Genomic DNA, 14,993 nt, shown 5'->3' on the forward strand with positions numbered 1-14,993 from the left:
TGTGTTTTACCTTGTTTTTACCTTCTTTTATTCTGTCCCCCTTTTACCTGTGCTGGTCCATGATCAGAATATAAATAAACTGAAATATGTTCAGAATTTTCTTGTGGTTATGCCCCTGTTGAATTGTACCTCTGGTGATACTCACACATATAATTGCTCCCTTGTGTAGTAATAATAATAACAACAACAACACAACAACAACGATGATGATGAAAGATCCTGGCATGTGGAAAATTACATTGGGTTGGTGGTAAACTAACTTTCTATTGGCAAGGAGTCGCATATTTGAGTGGGAACCTTAAACAGGAAAACTACAACCCTACTGTGTCTGAAATAGTTAAATGTCCAGAATAGCTATATGACATGAAATATCTGCACATTTAGTTTGGTTGCCAAAGGAGCTAACATGCTACATAGGATAAGATCTTCAATACATTTGTCTACACAAGCTGCTTCATATACAAGCTAATTATTAATAATTATAATAATTTTAGTTATCAATTGATGCATTTTTTATTTTATTTATAATGAACAATGGTCCTGCTTGCCCATGTAAACTTGCAGGTTTCGTTCATGATACCTGAATATATAATAAGCAAAAGGTAGATGATAATCAAACTGACCAAGGGCTGTATTGTAGAAAATCTAGTCTAGTATTTGTAATAAGAAGTTTGCTGCAGCAGCAACACTGCAGTATAGAGGAATTCCTTTCTGTACTGAGATTCAGGGTATTTTGCGCATGCACCCAACACAGACACAGAGCTTTTTTATGGCCACTTCTTGTGATACTGCATTGGCACAGGAGGATAGAATTTAATTAAAACTGCTCACAGCTCACTGAGCTGGGCAATAAAAACAGGCAAAAGTTTCCCTTCCCTTAGAATTAATTGTTCACAAAATTCATGCTTAACCACCCCCACTTCAACCAAAAGCAAAATCCTACAGATAATGCTAGAGTTTGGGAGATTTTATAGTTTTATGTTTGATTTGTTTAAGAACGATCTTAATTATGTAGATGAAGCAATACATATATATTCTAACTACTGGTATATAAACATGACAGAGAGTATATGAAGGCTTGTTGTTGTTGTTGTTTTTACATATAGCCTTTCCATCAACACAGCATATCAAAAACTAGAAAACGTTTTTCCTTTACATTAAGGGCTTCTACAAATCTTGACAAGAAAGTTTCAGTATTGTCTTATCAGGATGCTCCAGTGAGTTATGGTAGCCCCTGTTTGCTTTTAGGAAGACTCCTTTTAAATTTCAACTTGAAACTAGGGACTGCCATGTGCACAACAAGCAAAACACTATTTTAAATTTTGTTACATCCATTATGATTTCCTGATGAAATGTCTGTCCCCTTTTGATTTTAGCAAGATCCCCTCCATTTGGAATGTCAACCTGAAACTTAGCTTTGCAACTTGACCTGCCATCAAAAACATTATATTAAATTCTGATTCACTGAATATGATGGCACAACGTCTTATGGCTACACAGAAAGATACTACACATATACAGACATTTTCTTTTATTATTAAAATAGATGCGCAAGATATTTTATCTTTAGATTTCTTTTCTTTTTTCTCTTGCATACACAAAAACATGCATGAAGTGTATCATAAAGCATCTGATTGCACTATTGGGATTTATTAGCGCCTGAGCCAATTAGATTTATGCATGCTTTGATGATGACCTGAAGCCAACCCCAATCTATCTTCGGAAGGGGTGGCTTCAAGCTGCCCCTTCCGGGCTGCCTGTTTCCCCACCACCACAGCTTTGATCTGGTTTCAGTGGCAAAAATAAAAAAGGGCAAAACAGAAAGTAGCAACTCATGGAATACAGCACAAGAAAGTTGCCTCTCTGGAATTTCTACCCACCTTCTGATCAAAACTCTCAGGTGTTAAATAGAAATTGTGGAGAGGAACAAAATAGTCTTCAAGAAGGCCCATCAGTAACACTAGGTATACACCATCTGCAAACTGAAGAGAAATATCAGTGACACTTCCAGTGAGGAGTCAAACAGTGCTTGTAAGCAACACAATGAAGAAATCAATAGCCTACAGGAAATTTGGGTCCAGTCAAAATACTTTACACCACTAGATGTCTGCAGGCATTTGACAATTAACTCTTATCCAATTCAGGATCGAAGTGAGGAAGAACACAAAATGGAACCTAATGAAACGGGAAAAAGTATTCCTAAGTGTGCCAAGGAATCAATCAATTACATATCTGCTTGATCTTCAAATACAATTATCTCAAGGTGACTACATTTAATTTCTTACGTTATAGAAAGATGCTGTACAGAGAATGAAATTCATAATAGACTTGTCTTATTAGGATAAAATAATTTTGATGCAGATAACAGCATGTCTATTCTGTATTCAATATTTCCTTACAGGTAAATCTTACTGATGGAACACCATTTTCCTGATGAACTACTGTTTACATATTGTATTAAAGCTACTTAGTCAAGGCTCGTATAACAACTAAATCTGAAGAGCTGACTTTTACAAAAATTTGTTATACTACCACCAGTCAACATAAAGAACAGTTGCTACTGCCATGGCAAAATTCCAAGAAGCCATGGAAAATCCTCTAAAGGAATAAACACAATTTCCCACATACACTGCAACTCCATACTACTGGAACAACCAAGTGGGGGATACAGAAACGTTTGTAGCACACACACACTCTCACACCCTTCCCATTTGCTGTTCTTACATGCCAAGCAGATTTGACTTCTGGTGACCCTATGAATGAGAGTTGTTGTGTGCCTTCAAGTCATTTATGACTTATAATTACCCTAAGGGTAATTATCATGGTGTTTTCTTGGCAACTATCATGGTGTTTTCTTGGCAAAAACTTTTCCAGGGTTTACCACTGCCTTCCTCTTAGGCTGAGAGAGTATGACTTGCCCAAGGTTTGTTTTCCATGGCTGAGCAGGTATTTGAACCCTTGATTCCCAGAGTCCTGGGCCAACACTCAAACCACTACACCACACTGAGTCAAATGAATAAGATACCTCTTCCCGTTAGAAGTCCTCTGTTCAAGTAAAGAGAGGAACAATAGAATAGTGAAAAGGGCAGAAATTAAGAAGAGGACTCTATCCTCAGTCACTTCATAGATTTTCATCATATGGATTTAGGTTAAGGAGAAATGTCTCGAACATGTTTTTTTCAATTCTGCAACCTCTTCCCTTTCTTTCATTTAGTTGAAATAAGGAAGAGAAAAGAAAGTTGTGGCTTTAAAAAAATAAATTTCAGTTAGGACAGGTATGAAGAACATGTGATCCTCTAAATATTGCCAGATCATAACACATATGATCTCTTACCCATAGGTACCCTGGCTAAGGATAAAGGGAAGTGGAATCAATAACACATTGAGGACCAACATTTCCCACCACCACATTTGACAATACAGAAGCTCAAACTAGCATAGTATTTAGATTCAGATAACTGGGTGGAAAAGCAGGGATTTTAATCAGCTAATGAGTAAATGGTCTTTCTTTGCCCCCAGAATTGGCAAACTAGCAGCTTTCCACTTTTTACTGTTGAAAAATCTTACATTTTACATGTGCCTTAACACGTAAGTATGGCATTCAGCATTGTTACTGGGTATCTCTTACCTGGGTTTCTAATTCTGTCACTTCCAAGTTCAGTTTGTTTAGGTGCTTGTTTACAAAAGTGATTAGGGACTAAAAATGAAAAGAGAAATGTGATAGAAGAAAAAATATGTAACCAATATTTACGTATATTTTTAATTCTAAGAAAAGCATGACACATCCACAATGCAAAACCAGCAATATTCAAATCTCACATTGATTTATTATGATACTTTGGTACCTTTGTTATATTTGGAATTAACTGAAATGGGACTCACTTTGTATCGTGTGTGTTTTTTAAATTTTATTTTTATTTTTCCCATGCAAAACACTCTGAAGATGTCTTAAAACCTGCCATGCAAAGCCTATCCAGACTTTTCAGGCAGCTTGTTTTCAAACAGCAAGAAAGTCATCTGAACTGTAAATTCACAGGTGGGAAGAAAGAACTTAGAGAATGCTGCACTGAGTTATTTTCCCTGAAGGTTCATTCTGGGTTGTTGAGGTGAGGAACCCCTAGGAATCCACACAACCTGGGTTTCTCCATGCCTATCCAGAGACTGGCAAGAACAACTGAGGTCTTGTGATAGTCGAAAATAAACAGACTTTGCAGACTCCTTCCCATTGGCCATCCTAAAGACCAGTTATCTTATTATCCAAATGTGAATACAGAGCACACAGAAAAATTAGCAGAGAACAAAAGGAAAAAAGGAAATGAAGGACCTCACATATTGCACATGAAAAGGGTGATGACTAATCACAATGAGAGGGGGTAGATTCCTCCTCTCAACTATGCAGAATGCATCTTTGTTGTAAATATCCAAAGCAGCAGTCTCTGTGTTGGTGAAAGGAGGAATCCATACAACATGGGACATAACCAAGCTCCTTATTTGCTTCCTGGAGAAAGGAACTGACTGTGTCCTAATCATTAACCACCTCCTACATCACCCTTCTCCCAAATTCAGTATCCACTGATCTGAACTTGACAAACATGTATTGGCAAATGTAGGAAGATGGGAATACTCCAGGTGGCTGTCCTACATACATCCATGATAGGAGTGTTACTGGTAAACACTGCTGACATGGCAACTGCCCTGAGTGCACCATGATGTTAGATAGGCAAGGTACTTTGGTGGTGTCATATGCCATTAGGCTGCAGGCTTTGATCCATGTGGCTATTGTGGAGCTAGACATCTTACATTCCAATAAGGCCTGATTAAAAGACACAAACAAAGAGTCACAGTGACAAAAGGACTGAGTTTTACTAATGTAATTTTTTAGCATTCTGTGCATATCCAAATTATGCCATAATTTCTGTGGATGCAAAAGGATAGGACAGAAAGAGAGAAGAATGAATTCTTGGGACAGGTGAAAGCTAGAAAGTACTTTAGGGATACAAGAAGTGTCATGTCAGAGAGAAATGCAGTCCTCATTAAAGGTGCAGAGGTGCTCTCTAACTGAAAGGGCTGTCAGCTCTGGTACATGATGAGCAGACACATGATAACTACCAAAAAGGTTATTTTTAATGAAAGAAGCCTAAGAGAAACCTTCATAAAAGGCTCAAATGGAGGTTTCTTGAGCTGTTTTAAAACTAAGAGCAGGCTCCAAGATGGGAAGCAGTGCCTGACTTTAGGCAGTATGATGGTAATGCTCCTAAGGAACCTTTGTACATGTGCATGAGAAGACAGCAGGGCTCCTGGGGTGTTAGACAGAACTGAGGACAGTGCAACTGCCTGCCTCTTTAAGGTATTAGGCCTAAAGCCAAGCTCTGGTCCTCTCTGCAGGAGCTGTGATACAGATGACCTGCTACACTGAATGGTACTGATTTTACATCACCTAGTAAAAACCTTCCATGTGGCCTCATAAATCCTTGCTGTGGATTGCCTGTCAAAAAACATAGGCTCTGTATAACCATATTTCTTCAGAGCCTTCCATTCAACCTCCTTGTACCTAGCTGTAGCCAAGCCACATCTGGAAGGGGACTCTGAGTTAGCAGGTCTGGCCAAAGTGAGAAATACCATGGATCTGTTGGGGACAGGTTCATGAGATCCAACAACCAAAGTTCCTGGGCTGGTAGGGAGCAATGAGCACTACTTCTGCTCTCTCCCCCCTCACCCTCTTGACTACTCTGGTGATGAGAGGGAGGGGAAAGACACGGAGGCACCCACACTCAAGGGCGTTCATGCTCTCTGCTTGTGGACAGGGAGACCTGGTGAAAAGCTTGGGGAACGTGATTTGTGAAGGATGCAAGCAACTCACATTCTTACAACTCACAGTCTGAATTCTCAGAGGACAGTGTAGGAATCACTGCCTTTCTTTTACCAGAACAGGCTTTGAGCAGAGACCATCTGACTTGAAAGCCTCTGTGAAGCCTGAGGAACCCCCCCCCCCAATGAAAATCCCTGCGTTGAGTGTGAACATGCTTCTTAGCCAGCACTCTGAATGCCTGAGAAATTGCTAAGGAATCCTTAGCAGAGGCCTCTGAGGCCCCCTTGTGGTCAGCCTGAAAGGTATCATGTGCTTTCAAACGTTGTTTTAACCAACTTTAAAAATGACTTATCTTCCCCAGGGACTGCTGTATGGTGAGGCTTTTGTTTACCTTCCCCAGAAAATGCTGCCTGAGGAAGGGAGGGTTGATGGAAGGGGGCAGAGCGGGAAGGCATCTCTCCTACAAAGGCTTAAACAACTGTACTTGTATCTCATCCCTCAAGGGAAGGGGGGCAGAGAGTAATACTGCTGACACCATGCTGTTATGAACATGATCATGCTGTTCCTGGCCATCCTTGTGGCGATGCTGCTCTCTATTAAATGAGAAGACTAACCCTTCCAGAGCTGCCTTTAGAGAATGGTTAACAACCTTGAAATCTAGCTGTGAGGGTGTGTGTGTGTGTGTGATGAACAGCCAAAATCATGGACGCAACACATACAGCCTCATCATTTTCAGGGCAAAGTGGCAGGAAACTTGCTGAGCATTTAGAGGTGGCTGCACACCCTTTTGGCCATGGGTACAATCCTGGGTGGAATAGGATACAACCTGTTGCCAATCATTCGCCTTGGACTCACCCCTCGTGAAATGCAGAGGGCTGTAGGGCATCACTGGCAGCACATCCCTTTGCAAAGCATCCTTGCCATTCATTTCTGCCCCCAACATGTTCTCGCCTTGGCCAGAACAGCCCCACCATCAGAGTGGTCTGGTCTGGCCCAATCCCTTCTAAATGGGCTTGTTTTTGATAGCTTCACTCCTTTCCTACCAGAGCCACACCAGATACAGAGGAAAGAAAGAAAGACTTGCCTAACTTTAGGCAGATGGAAGGGTATCCATGGAAAATATAGGAGTTAGAGAAATTGAAAGGTAGCCAGAGAAGAAAGATGAGCAACAAGAAGGAGTTCTGTTGTGGGCAAAGGGAGAAGAAGAACTGGTCTCTAGGATGGCCAAAGGGGAAAAGTCAGCAAAGCCTGTTTGTTTTCGGTTATCAGAAGACTTCAATTGTTCTTTCTGTCTCTGGATGGTGACAGAGAAATGCATGTTGTGTGGATTCCAAAGTTGCACAGATTCCTCCTCCCACCAAGCCAGAGAATGAGAATCATACAAATTCAACTGCAGCTAAACTGTCTCAGAGTCTTGCAAGTGGTTTCACAGAGATACCATTTTCTGTTCTGACAAATGGAACTGCATTATACTGTCAGGACTATTAGCTCAACTAGCCAAGGAGTGTCTAGTTGGAGTATGAAGGATTCCTCTAACTGAAGTGTATAGGATCACCACATGGAACATCAAGGATGCAAAAATCTGCCTTAACACTGAGTTATGGGCCAACTTCCACAGGTGTACTATCCTTCAAGCATTATCCTGCCTTTCAGTCCTCAAAAAAATTTGCAAAACATGTTTGACTACTAACAGGACAGAAAAACTGGATTTTTACATAAACTGTGGGCACCGACTGTTCTTTCAGACATCCTTTAAATATCTGATGCAGAGTTTCTCTACACACTTCTGAGATGTGAAATGTGACTGCTATGATGTGAAAAAAGCTCACAAGGTCTACACCTAAGTATTACAAATGGTTCTAGATCAAAGTATTTCTACCATAACTGAGTGACAGGAGACATGCTTTGCAGGACTTAGGTCCTAGGTTCACAACTTGGTATCTCCAATTGAAAATAAACATTAATAGTACAGCTGAGAAATCATTCCAATGGGCAGTTTTTGGGGGATTAAATGGGCTCTTATACCTTTAGTTTGTGAAGCAATTTGTTACTTTCCTTTTCATTACATAGGGAGCAGACAGGCAAGGATTATTACCACACAGGAAAATGGTACCGAGTGATCCCAGAGTTCTCATTTTCCATCATCAACCTACTGGACTATACAGGTTCAGTTAAATAAAATGTCATTCCTCGCTTTATCTTAGCACTGGCCAGGGTGAAGGTCAGATTGCAAAGTATTAGAAAAAGTTGAAGATAATAAACGTCAGGAATAAACTCTTCTAGAACATAGCCCAAAAAACCTACAAAAAACTATAATAATCTACCAACATCTGTTAAGAGTGGACATAAAATATGGGAGGAATGTGATCACAGGAGGATTTTAACACTACTGCATACATCCTGTTTTTAAAATGCATTTCAAGCAAGGTGATTCATTTAGTATACATTTCAAACTACAATGTTAATCACTTGAGGTTAACAAGATGAACCACCCCTTTCCCCACATACCTTCTTATCTTTTATAGGATAAATTAGCTCAGAGAACCCATTTTCAGTGACTATAACAATCCTGAAATCCCAAGCCAATGTCCTTGGGTGTAGTATAAATATTATTCTGTCCATCTTTAATGAATGGGATCTACTTATTGGGGGGGGGGTGCATTAATCTGAACACTACCATCAGCAAGGCCACCCTGATCTAGAAATACATAATTTTTAGTAACCTTGATGAAATGTCCAAAAATACATTATTCCACATTCACAAACTGGGACACCAAGACACTACCCCTTGTTATTGGCAAAGAATGAAAAATATTTCATATATGCCCATTAACTACAAAGATTTTTTTTTACCTTTTTTACTACACTTAGTTTATCTGGAGCATGGTCAAAGAGTGTATCAAAAGCATCTCGCTCTAGTTTAAAAAAAGAAAAGGAGGATTTTACTTTTCAGAATACAATATAACAGATCATAATACAATGATTGGTCTTTAGTGAGAGTTCATGAAAGCAAAATATGCACAACAATCATTTATATCACTAAAAACCCCGATATGATGGACTCAAAGAGTAATGTGTACAATGCAAGGGTGATTTATCTTAAGTTAATTGTCTGTTTCAAGTAAGACTTCAGATTAGGCAAGAGATGGAATATATATATCATCATTTCCTTAGTGGACATGTCTCTTTTCTTCAGACAGAGCAAAAGTTCACCAGGAGGAAAGCAGCATCCATAACATCTGCAGGATGATCCCAAGATCATGTACCAAATGGAAAGGAGTAAGCAATATCCCATCAGCCCACCATGGACACAAAAAAGGTTAAGGGCAACCCAAAATGGCAGAAGTCATACTGAAAGGTCACACAAAGCATAATGGGACACTTGTGGTTCCAAATATATTATTAAAATGTTAATACTAGGGTGTTTTTTTACTTAGAACACCATTAGTGATTTTATTTCCAAGTTAAAATCTTTTACTTACCAAATCTTCCCATCATCATCCTGCAAATCAAAAGTTTTAAGTAAACATTAGGTAATGTATTTTCTACTTTCCTAAGAATTTTAATTTAAATAGGGAAACTAAGGAGGCTGATATTCTCCTCAAATCCAGTGTCAATGTCACTGCACAATCTTTCATGAAAGGCACGATACCAAAAAATGGAATGTTTTCTGATTTTATAATACAGCCGGCCCTCCATATCCATGGATTTAAGCATCCAAACTTGAAAATATTAAAAACAAATATAAATTCCAAAAGCAAGCCTTGGTTTTGCCATTTTAAATAAGGGATACCATTTTGTTATGCCATTGCATATAATGGGACTTGAGCATCTGTGGATTTTGGTATCCACAAGGGGTCCTGGAACCAAACCCCAGCAGGTACCACAGACCCACAGTACACGATTACCAAGTCTTGAGATCCCAAGTGCCTGTGTAACTCCTATGAATTATTGGTTTGGCCCAGTGGGGAAGTCCTAAGGAAGTGGTTATACTTGCTAGCAGTGTTCAGAATAAGAGGGAGAGGAGATGAGTTGCAGTTGTCAGGGTGGAGGAGGAGGCACTTTTCACCTTGAATAAGGAGTGGGATTTTCAGTTATGTATTTAGGAGGGAGCAAAAGAGTAAATTCCTTATAATGGAATTTGTATTACACATTTCCACCTCCTTTGTATCTTTTATTTGCAGCTTTAAGATTAGTATCCAAATATTGCAGTACAACTGAGCAGCAGAGGCAGAAGAGTCCTGCCATCAGGTCCTGCACTAGATGTTCAGAACTTTTGGGACAGTGCACATATGTCAAGATATAGATTTAAATTGTGGTTGTATTTGCAATATTCAATTATGGTAGACCCCAGAGAATCCAGAAAGAGGTATTCCTGCACATTCATTAAATGACTTTTAGGAATACTAAGTATAGTTTTATAACACAGAATGAGATCCAATATTCAACACTACTCATTATTTTGGGTGTGCTGCAGTTTGGTTATGTGTGTTTATCAGAGGTCTTCAATCTGTGGTTCATCCTAGTGAACACCCTAGAACATGTGTCAGTATCCTCTTTAGTACAGAGTTTCCTTGGTAAATTAGTCATTATGGAAAAGATGCACTCAAGGCAGAGTAACTGAAATCGTGTGTGTGTGTGTGTGTGTATACTTACAGAATGTACATAAAGATACAGATTGTGTTTACTGAATAAAATTGATGGTTGCTATGTTAACAAATTCCACACAAGAACTTGACATGCACAGACACAGAGCATAATGATGGTGAGCATCCATCTTTGCATAATGTAATGCTAATGGTTTCAGCTACATTTTAAATTTTTAAATGGCAAAGATAACCACACTATGGTAAAAGAATATTAATTTTTGTGCTTACTCTGTGGTGGTAGTGAGCTCCTCTGTGACATGGGCTGTCTGGAGTAGCCCTTCTCGTTTCTGGAAAATAGGAAGATTGGAAATCAGGTTTATTGGTATGTCGAAAGATAAATAAACAGTACCGAATTCTAATACTATTTTGAAAAGCTTCAGCTGAACAGAAAGTCAGTCTATAAAACACTGGTATATATGTTTTGCTGTTCTTCCTTTATCTGTTTAGATACAGATATATAATGAAGTAGATGTGTTCCTGGGCATGATTGATTTAACGGAAACTTTTGTAACAGAGGCAGAAATAACATGGAAAGAAGAGGGATAGGCTCCTAAGCCCCCGCTCCCCAAAAAAGCATGTTCAGCATGTTTCAGCAGGCTTTCTATAGAAAACTAAGAATATGGACATGTGAAATGTTTCAGGAAAACTTTGCATAAGCAAACAAAAACATTTTGAATCTTCTAGAGACAATTTAAAATCTTATTCCAAAATGCATCCAGGGATGGTTTTATTTTCTTTCTCCACATTGCTTATGATATCCATTTCAGATCTATGCATTGAAAAAAACACACATATTGGATTAGCTGGTGAGGCAGGCTTGTCGGGTCTTCCACTTTCTCTCTTTTGCTGTTGATGTTCAGTGAAGAATTGTGGAGGCTGCTGCTGCTTATCTTGCCTGTTGTAGGTAGGCACATGTGGCTACAGTAGGATCAGCTCAAACAGAATCCCACTCTTTCCCAGCTGAAGCTTGATTGCATTGTTTGCTGCAGATATACTGCTGCAAATCAGCACTGAAGTATCTCCAGCCCCTTTGAAGTCATCATCCTGATGCCAATGCTGCTTAAAAAAACCCTGCTAGGTGAATAGAGAACAAGGACGAAAAAGTTCACTGGATGGCCATAAAAAGACTAGGTAAAAAAAAAAGAAGCTTCAGGGGCTTTGTTAACTGAAGTATGCCTCTATTATCTTTACAAAGGCTGATCATTACCTGAGGAATTGACACCTCTTGTTTCTCTCTACCAAACTAAGCCTCCTTCCCTCAGGCAAAGAGCTAATCCTGTGAATTGGTTCTGAGACAATATACATCAAGATATTAACATCAATAACATATATTTTGAACAGTAGTACTACAATTTACAATAGATTGGCTCAGACAAATAGTGCTCATCAAATGACCAAGCAAGACATATTTTGGGGGGAAATGTTTTTAATTAAAGTACTGTAATTCTAAAAGACATAGAAAATGTCATCCACTATTTTAGTTTTCTTCACTGCAAACATGAGGGGAATATGTCCAATGAATTAAACTCATTAACTACCTAAAAAGCAAAAATAAAAAGTGTCTCCTTCTTTAAAACAATCAATTGCAGCAAGCATATTAATAAAATTAATTACTTGAGGTATAATTAATATCAACTAAGCATTCCTTAATTTGATGACAGCCCTGATTATTATTTGATGATCCGCCAGAGAGAGAGGGGGAGAAGCAGCACTCAACTAGTCTTTGGCTGACCCATCTTTTCTACTGAAATGCCCAGTGTTGGCATTATCCATATCCATTATCCATAGTCTCTTACGCAAATACATCAAGACCCCATCCCAAATACATCAAGACCCCATCCCAAATATGCTGGAATTTGCTCCAAGGAAGGCAAACAAGAAATACAGATAAGGCAGTAGCTTTTCACCATCAGACTGACAAATACACCGATGTGAAATTGGCTGTTGTTATGTGAACTGTATTTCCTGCTAGAAATTCATTTTCTCCTCTGACAAATGGAGATAATAAAGCAGGGAGACATCTTTATAAGTACAAGACTGTTTAACTTGAATGTCAGAACACACTCTTCTGCTTTCAGTCCTAAGTGACCACTGCTTTAAATGAGAAACAAACCTCTGAAGGCAGAGAGAAGGATTAATCTCTCACATTCTGTTTAGGCTAGAAATCATGCTGCACTTAGGGGATTCTGCCAGTTTATTCCATCAGTCTTTCCAGCTGTTATTGTAATGGTCTTATTTCCCCCACAAGTAGTATCAGCCAATCACCAAGAATGGCCAACATCAACAAAGAGCTACAACTCTTAGCTAGACAAAATGCTTTTCTCCCCAGATAGCACAGAGTTTTATCAGTTATGAGATGTGCCCAAGTTTCAACATCAAGAAACAAGGACACAAGTGAAATAAAACCCTTTTTAAATAGAATTTAGCAGCAATTATTCTGATCAAGACAATGTAGGAATTTCCATGCTGAAATGACTGAAAGTCCCATCTAGTTCAACACTGGTGTGTCATATGCTTCTGAGATGCTTCTAGACAAAGTAAGAAGGTAATACAGTATTATACTCTCCTTGTTTATGCCCAATAGTCAGGGGAATCACTGTAAGCATTTGAACAGATGTGTTTGCTTTTTCTTGGAAATAGGACCAACCTAACCACAGCTCTGACTAAAATCCGCTGCAAATAAAGGAGAGCTCAATTCATCCTGAGGCACCAATGCTTCCTCCTTTTAGATCCCAAAATTTACCTGGCCCGAGCATTTTTTTCCTGCTGGAGACTGAGAATACTGTACAAGTCTCAGAATTTTTAGCTGGAAACTGAGACCCAGAATAACATTCCCACTGGGCAGAGGGTGCTGCTACTACTTTTCCTAAAATATGTTTTTGGGTATTGAAACAGGAAAAGGAAGAAAGTGGTGGAGATGCTTTGTGAACGCATTCTAATCATTTTGCAGGAATTCACACTAAATGCATACAAAACTAAACAAAATGAAACAAGTCCAGACTTGATGAGCTGTGGTGAAACAGTAGATTCTGAAATACAGTTAGACATCATGTAATTCACAATAGCTACATGTCCAAGAAGTATCCAAAAATGTTGGCATCCTGTTGGTGCATAACAAACCAATTTTAGCAGATTTCGCCTCCACCAGGCACAGGTCTTTTGTAAAAACTGATGGATCTTAATTTTCCATTCAAGATTAGGTCATCATAAAACAATTTGCAATGCAGACAGCTCACAACAATACTGTATATGATCACTTTGAAAATCCACTTCTCCTCGGCTACTGTGAAGAATGCAGCTACAGGGAAGTCTAAGAGATATGGTAAATGTTACCATCCTAACTAATCATAGAATCATAGAATTATAGAGTTGGAAGAGACTACAAGGGGCATCCATTGCAATCCCTTTCTGCCATGCAGCAAATCACAATCAAAGCATCCCCAGCAGATGGCCATCCAGCCTCTGTTTAAAGACTTCCAAGGAAGGAGATTTCACCACACTCTGAGGGAGTGTGTTCCACTGTCAAACACCTCTTACTGTCAAAAGGTTTCTCCTAATGTTGAGCTGGAATCTCTTTTCCTAGCTTTCATCCATTGTTCTATGTTCTAGTCTCTGGAGCATCAGAAAACAAGCTTGCTCCATCCTCAATGTGATACCCATTCAAATACTTAAACAGGACTATAATATCACCCTTTAATTTTCTCTTTTCCAGGCTAAACATCCCCAAGTCTTTCCTCATAAAGCATGGTTTCTAGGCCCTTCATCATTTTGGTCGCCCTCCTCTGGACACACTCCAATTTGTCAACATCCTTTTTGAATTGTGGTGCCCAGAACCAGACGCAGTATTCCAGGTGAGTTCTGACCAAAGCAGATCTAAACAGTACACATCTATTGATGCAGCCGAAAATCACATTGGCCTTTTTAGCTGCCGCATCACACTGTTGACACATGTTCAACTAGTCTACTAGGACTCCTAGATCCCTTTCACATGTAGTCTCCTTAAACCAGGTGTCCCCCCATCCTATATCTGTGCATTTCATTTTTCTGTCCTAAGTGCAGTACCTTACATTCTCTGTTTTGAAATTTATTTTGTTACTTTTGGCCCAGCTTTCTAATCTATTCAGTTCTTCTTGAATTTCGATCCTGTCCTCTGGGGTATTAGCTATTCCTCCTAATGTGGTGTCATTTGCAAATCTGATAAGCATATCTTCTATTCCTACATCCAAGCCATTGATAAAGATGCTGAATAGCATTGAGCCCAAGACAGAACCCTGTGGGACCCTACTGGGTTAAAATAATATTTTTTTTAAAAAAATTGAAAAAAAATGAAATTTGGAATTTAATTCTTCAAAACAAAACAAAATAAAACCTGGGGCATCTCCTTTCTATTCCCAGTGAGCCTTACCCCACCTCTTCAGCATTTTAAAGGGATACAGGCAAACGCCACAGCCTGTTTCTGCCAAAATACAGATGTTGGGGGAACAGTGGTGACATCCCCCTCACCTGGTGCACTCTGTACCCCCCATAGTGATGCC

General features: G+C 39.2%; 1 protein-coding gene and 1 long non-coding RNA gene across 6 annotated transcripts in view; one reads left to right on the top strand and one right to left on the bottom strand.

Annotated features, from left to right (window-relative positions):
* LOC121931194 overlaps window positions 1-14,993 on the top strand; it is a 972,450-nt gene that overhangs the window by 480,790 nt on the left and 476,667 nt on the right. The window lies entirely within an intron of this gene.
* The window catches only part of PARVB (parvin beta), a 54,696-nt gene that overhangs the window by 3,985 nt on the left and 35,718 nt on the right, over window positions 1-14,993 (bottom strand). For all 4 annotated transcript variants that reach the window (XM_042468624.1, XM_042468626.1, XM_042468627.1 and 1 more), the window contains exons 7-11: window positions 10,687-10,745; window positions 9,292-9,311; window positions 8,663-8,724; window positions 3,629-3,697; window positions 1,881-1,982 (exon numbers count right to left, since the gene is read on the bottom strand). In XM_042468624.1, coding sequence (XP_042324558.1) covers window positions 1,881-1,982; window positions 3,629-3,697; window positions 8,663-8,724; window positions 9,292-9,311; window positions 10,687-10,745 — 312 coding nt within the window. The remainder of the gene's footprint in view (window positions 1-1,880; window positions 1,983-3,628; window positions 3,698-8,662; window positions 8,725-9,291; window positions 9,312-10,686; window positions 10,746-14,993) is intronic.

Source organism: Sceloporus undulatus, chromosome 5 (genome assembly GCF_019175285.1).
Source record: "Sceloporus undulatus isolate JIND9_A2432 ecotype Alabama chromosome 5, SceUnd_v1.1, whole genome shotgun sequence".
Classification (NCBI taxonomy): Eukaryota; Metazoa; Chordata; class Lepidosauria; order Squamata; family Phrynosomatidae; genus Sceloporus; species Sceloporus undulatus.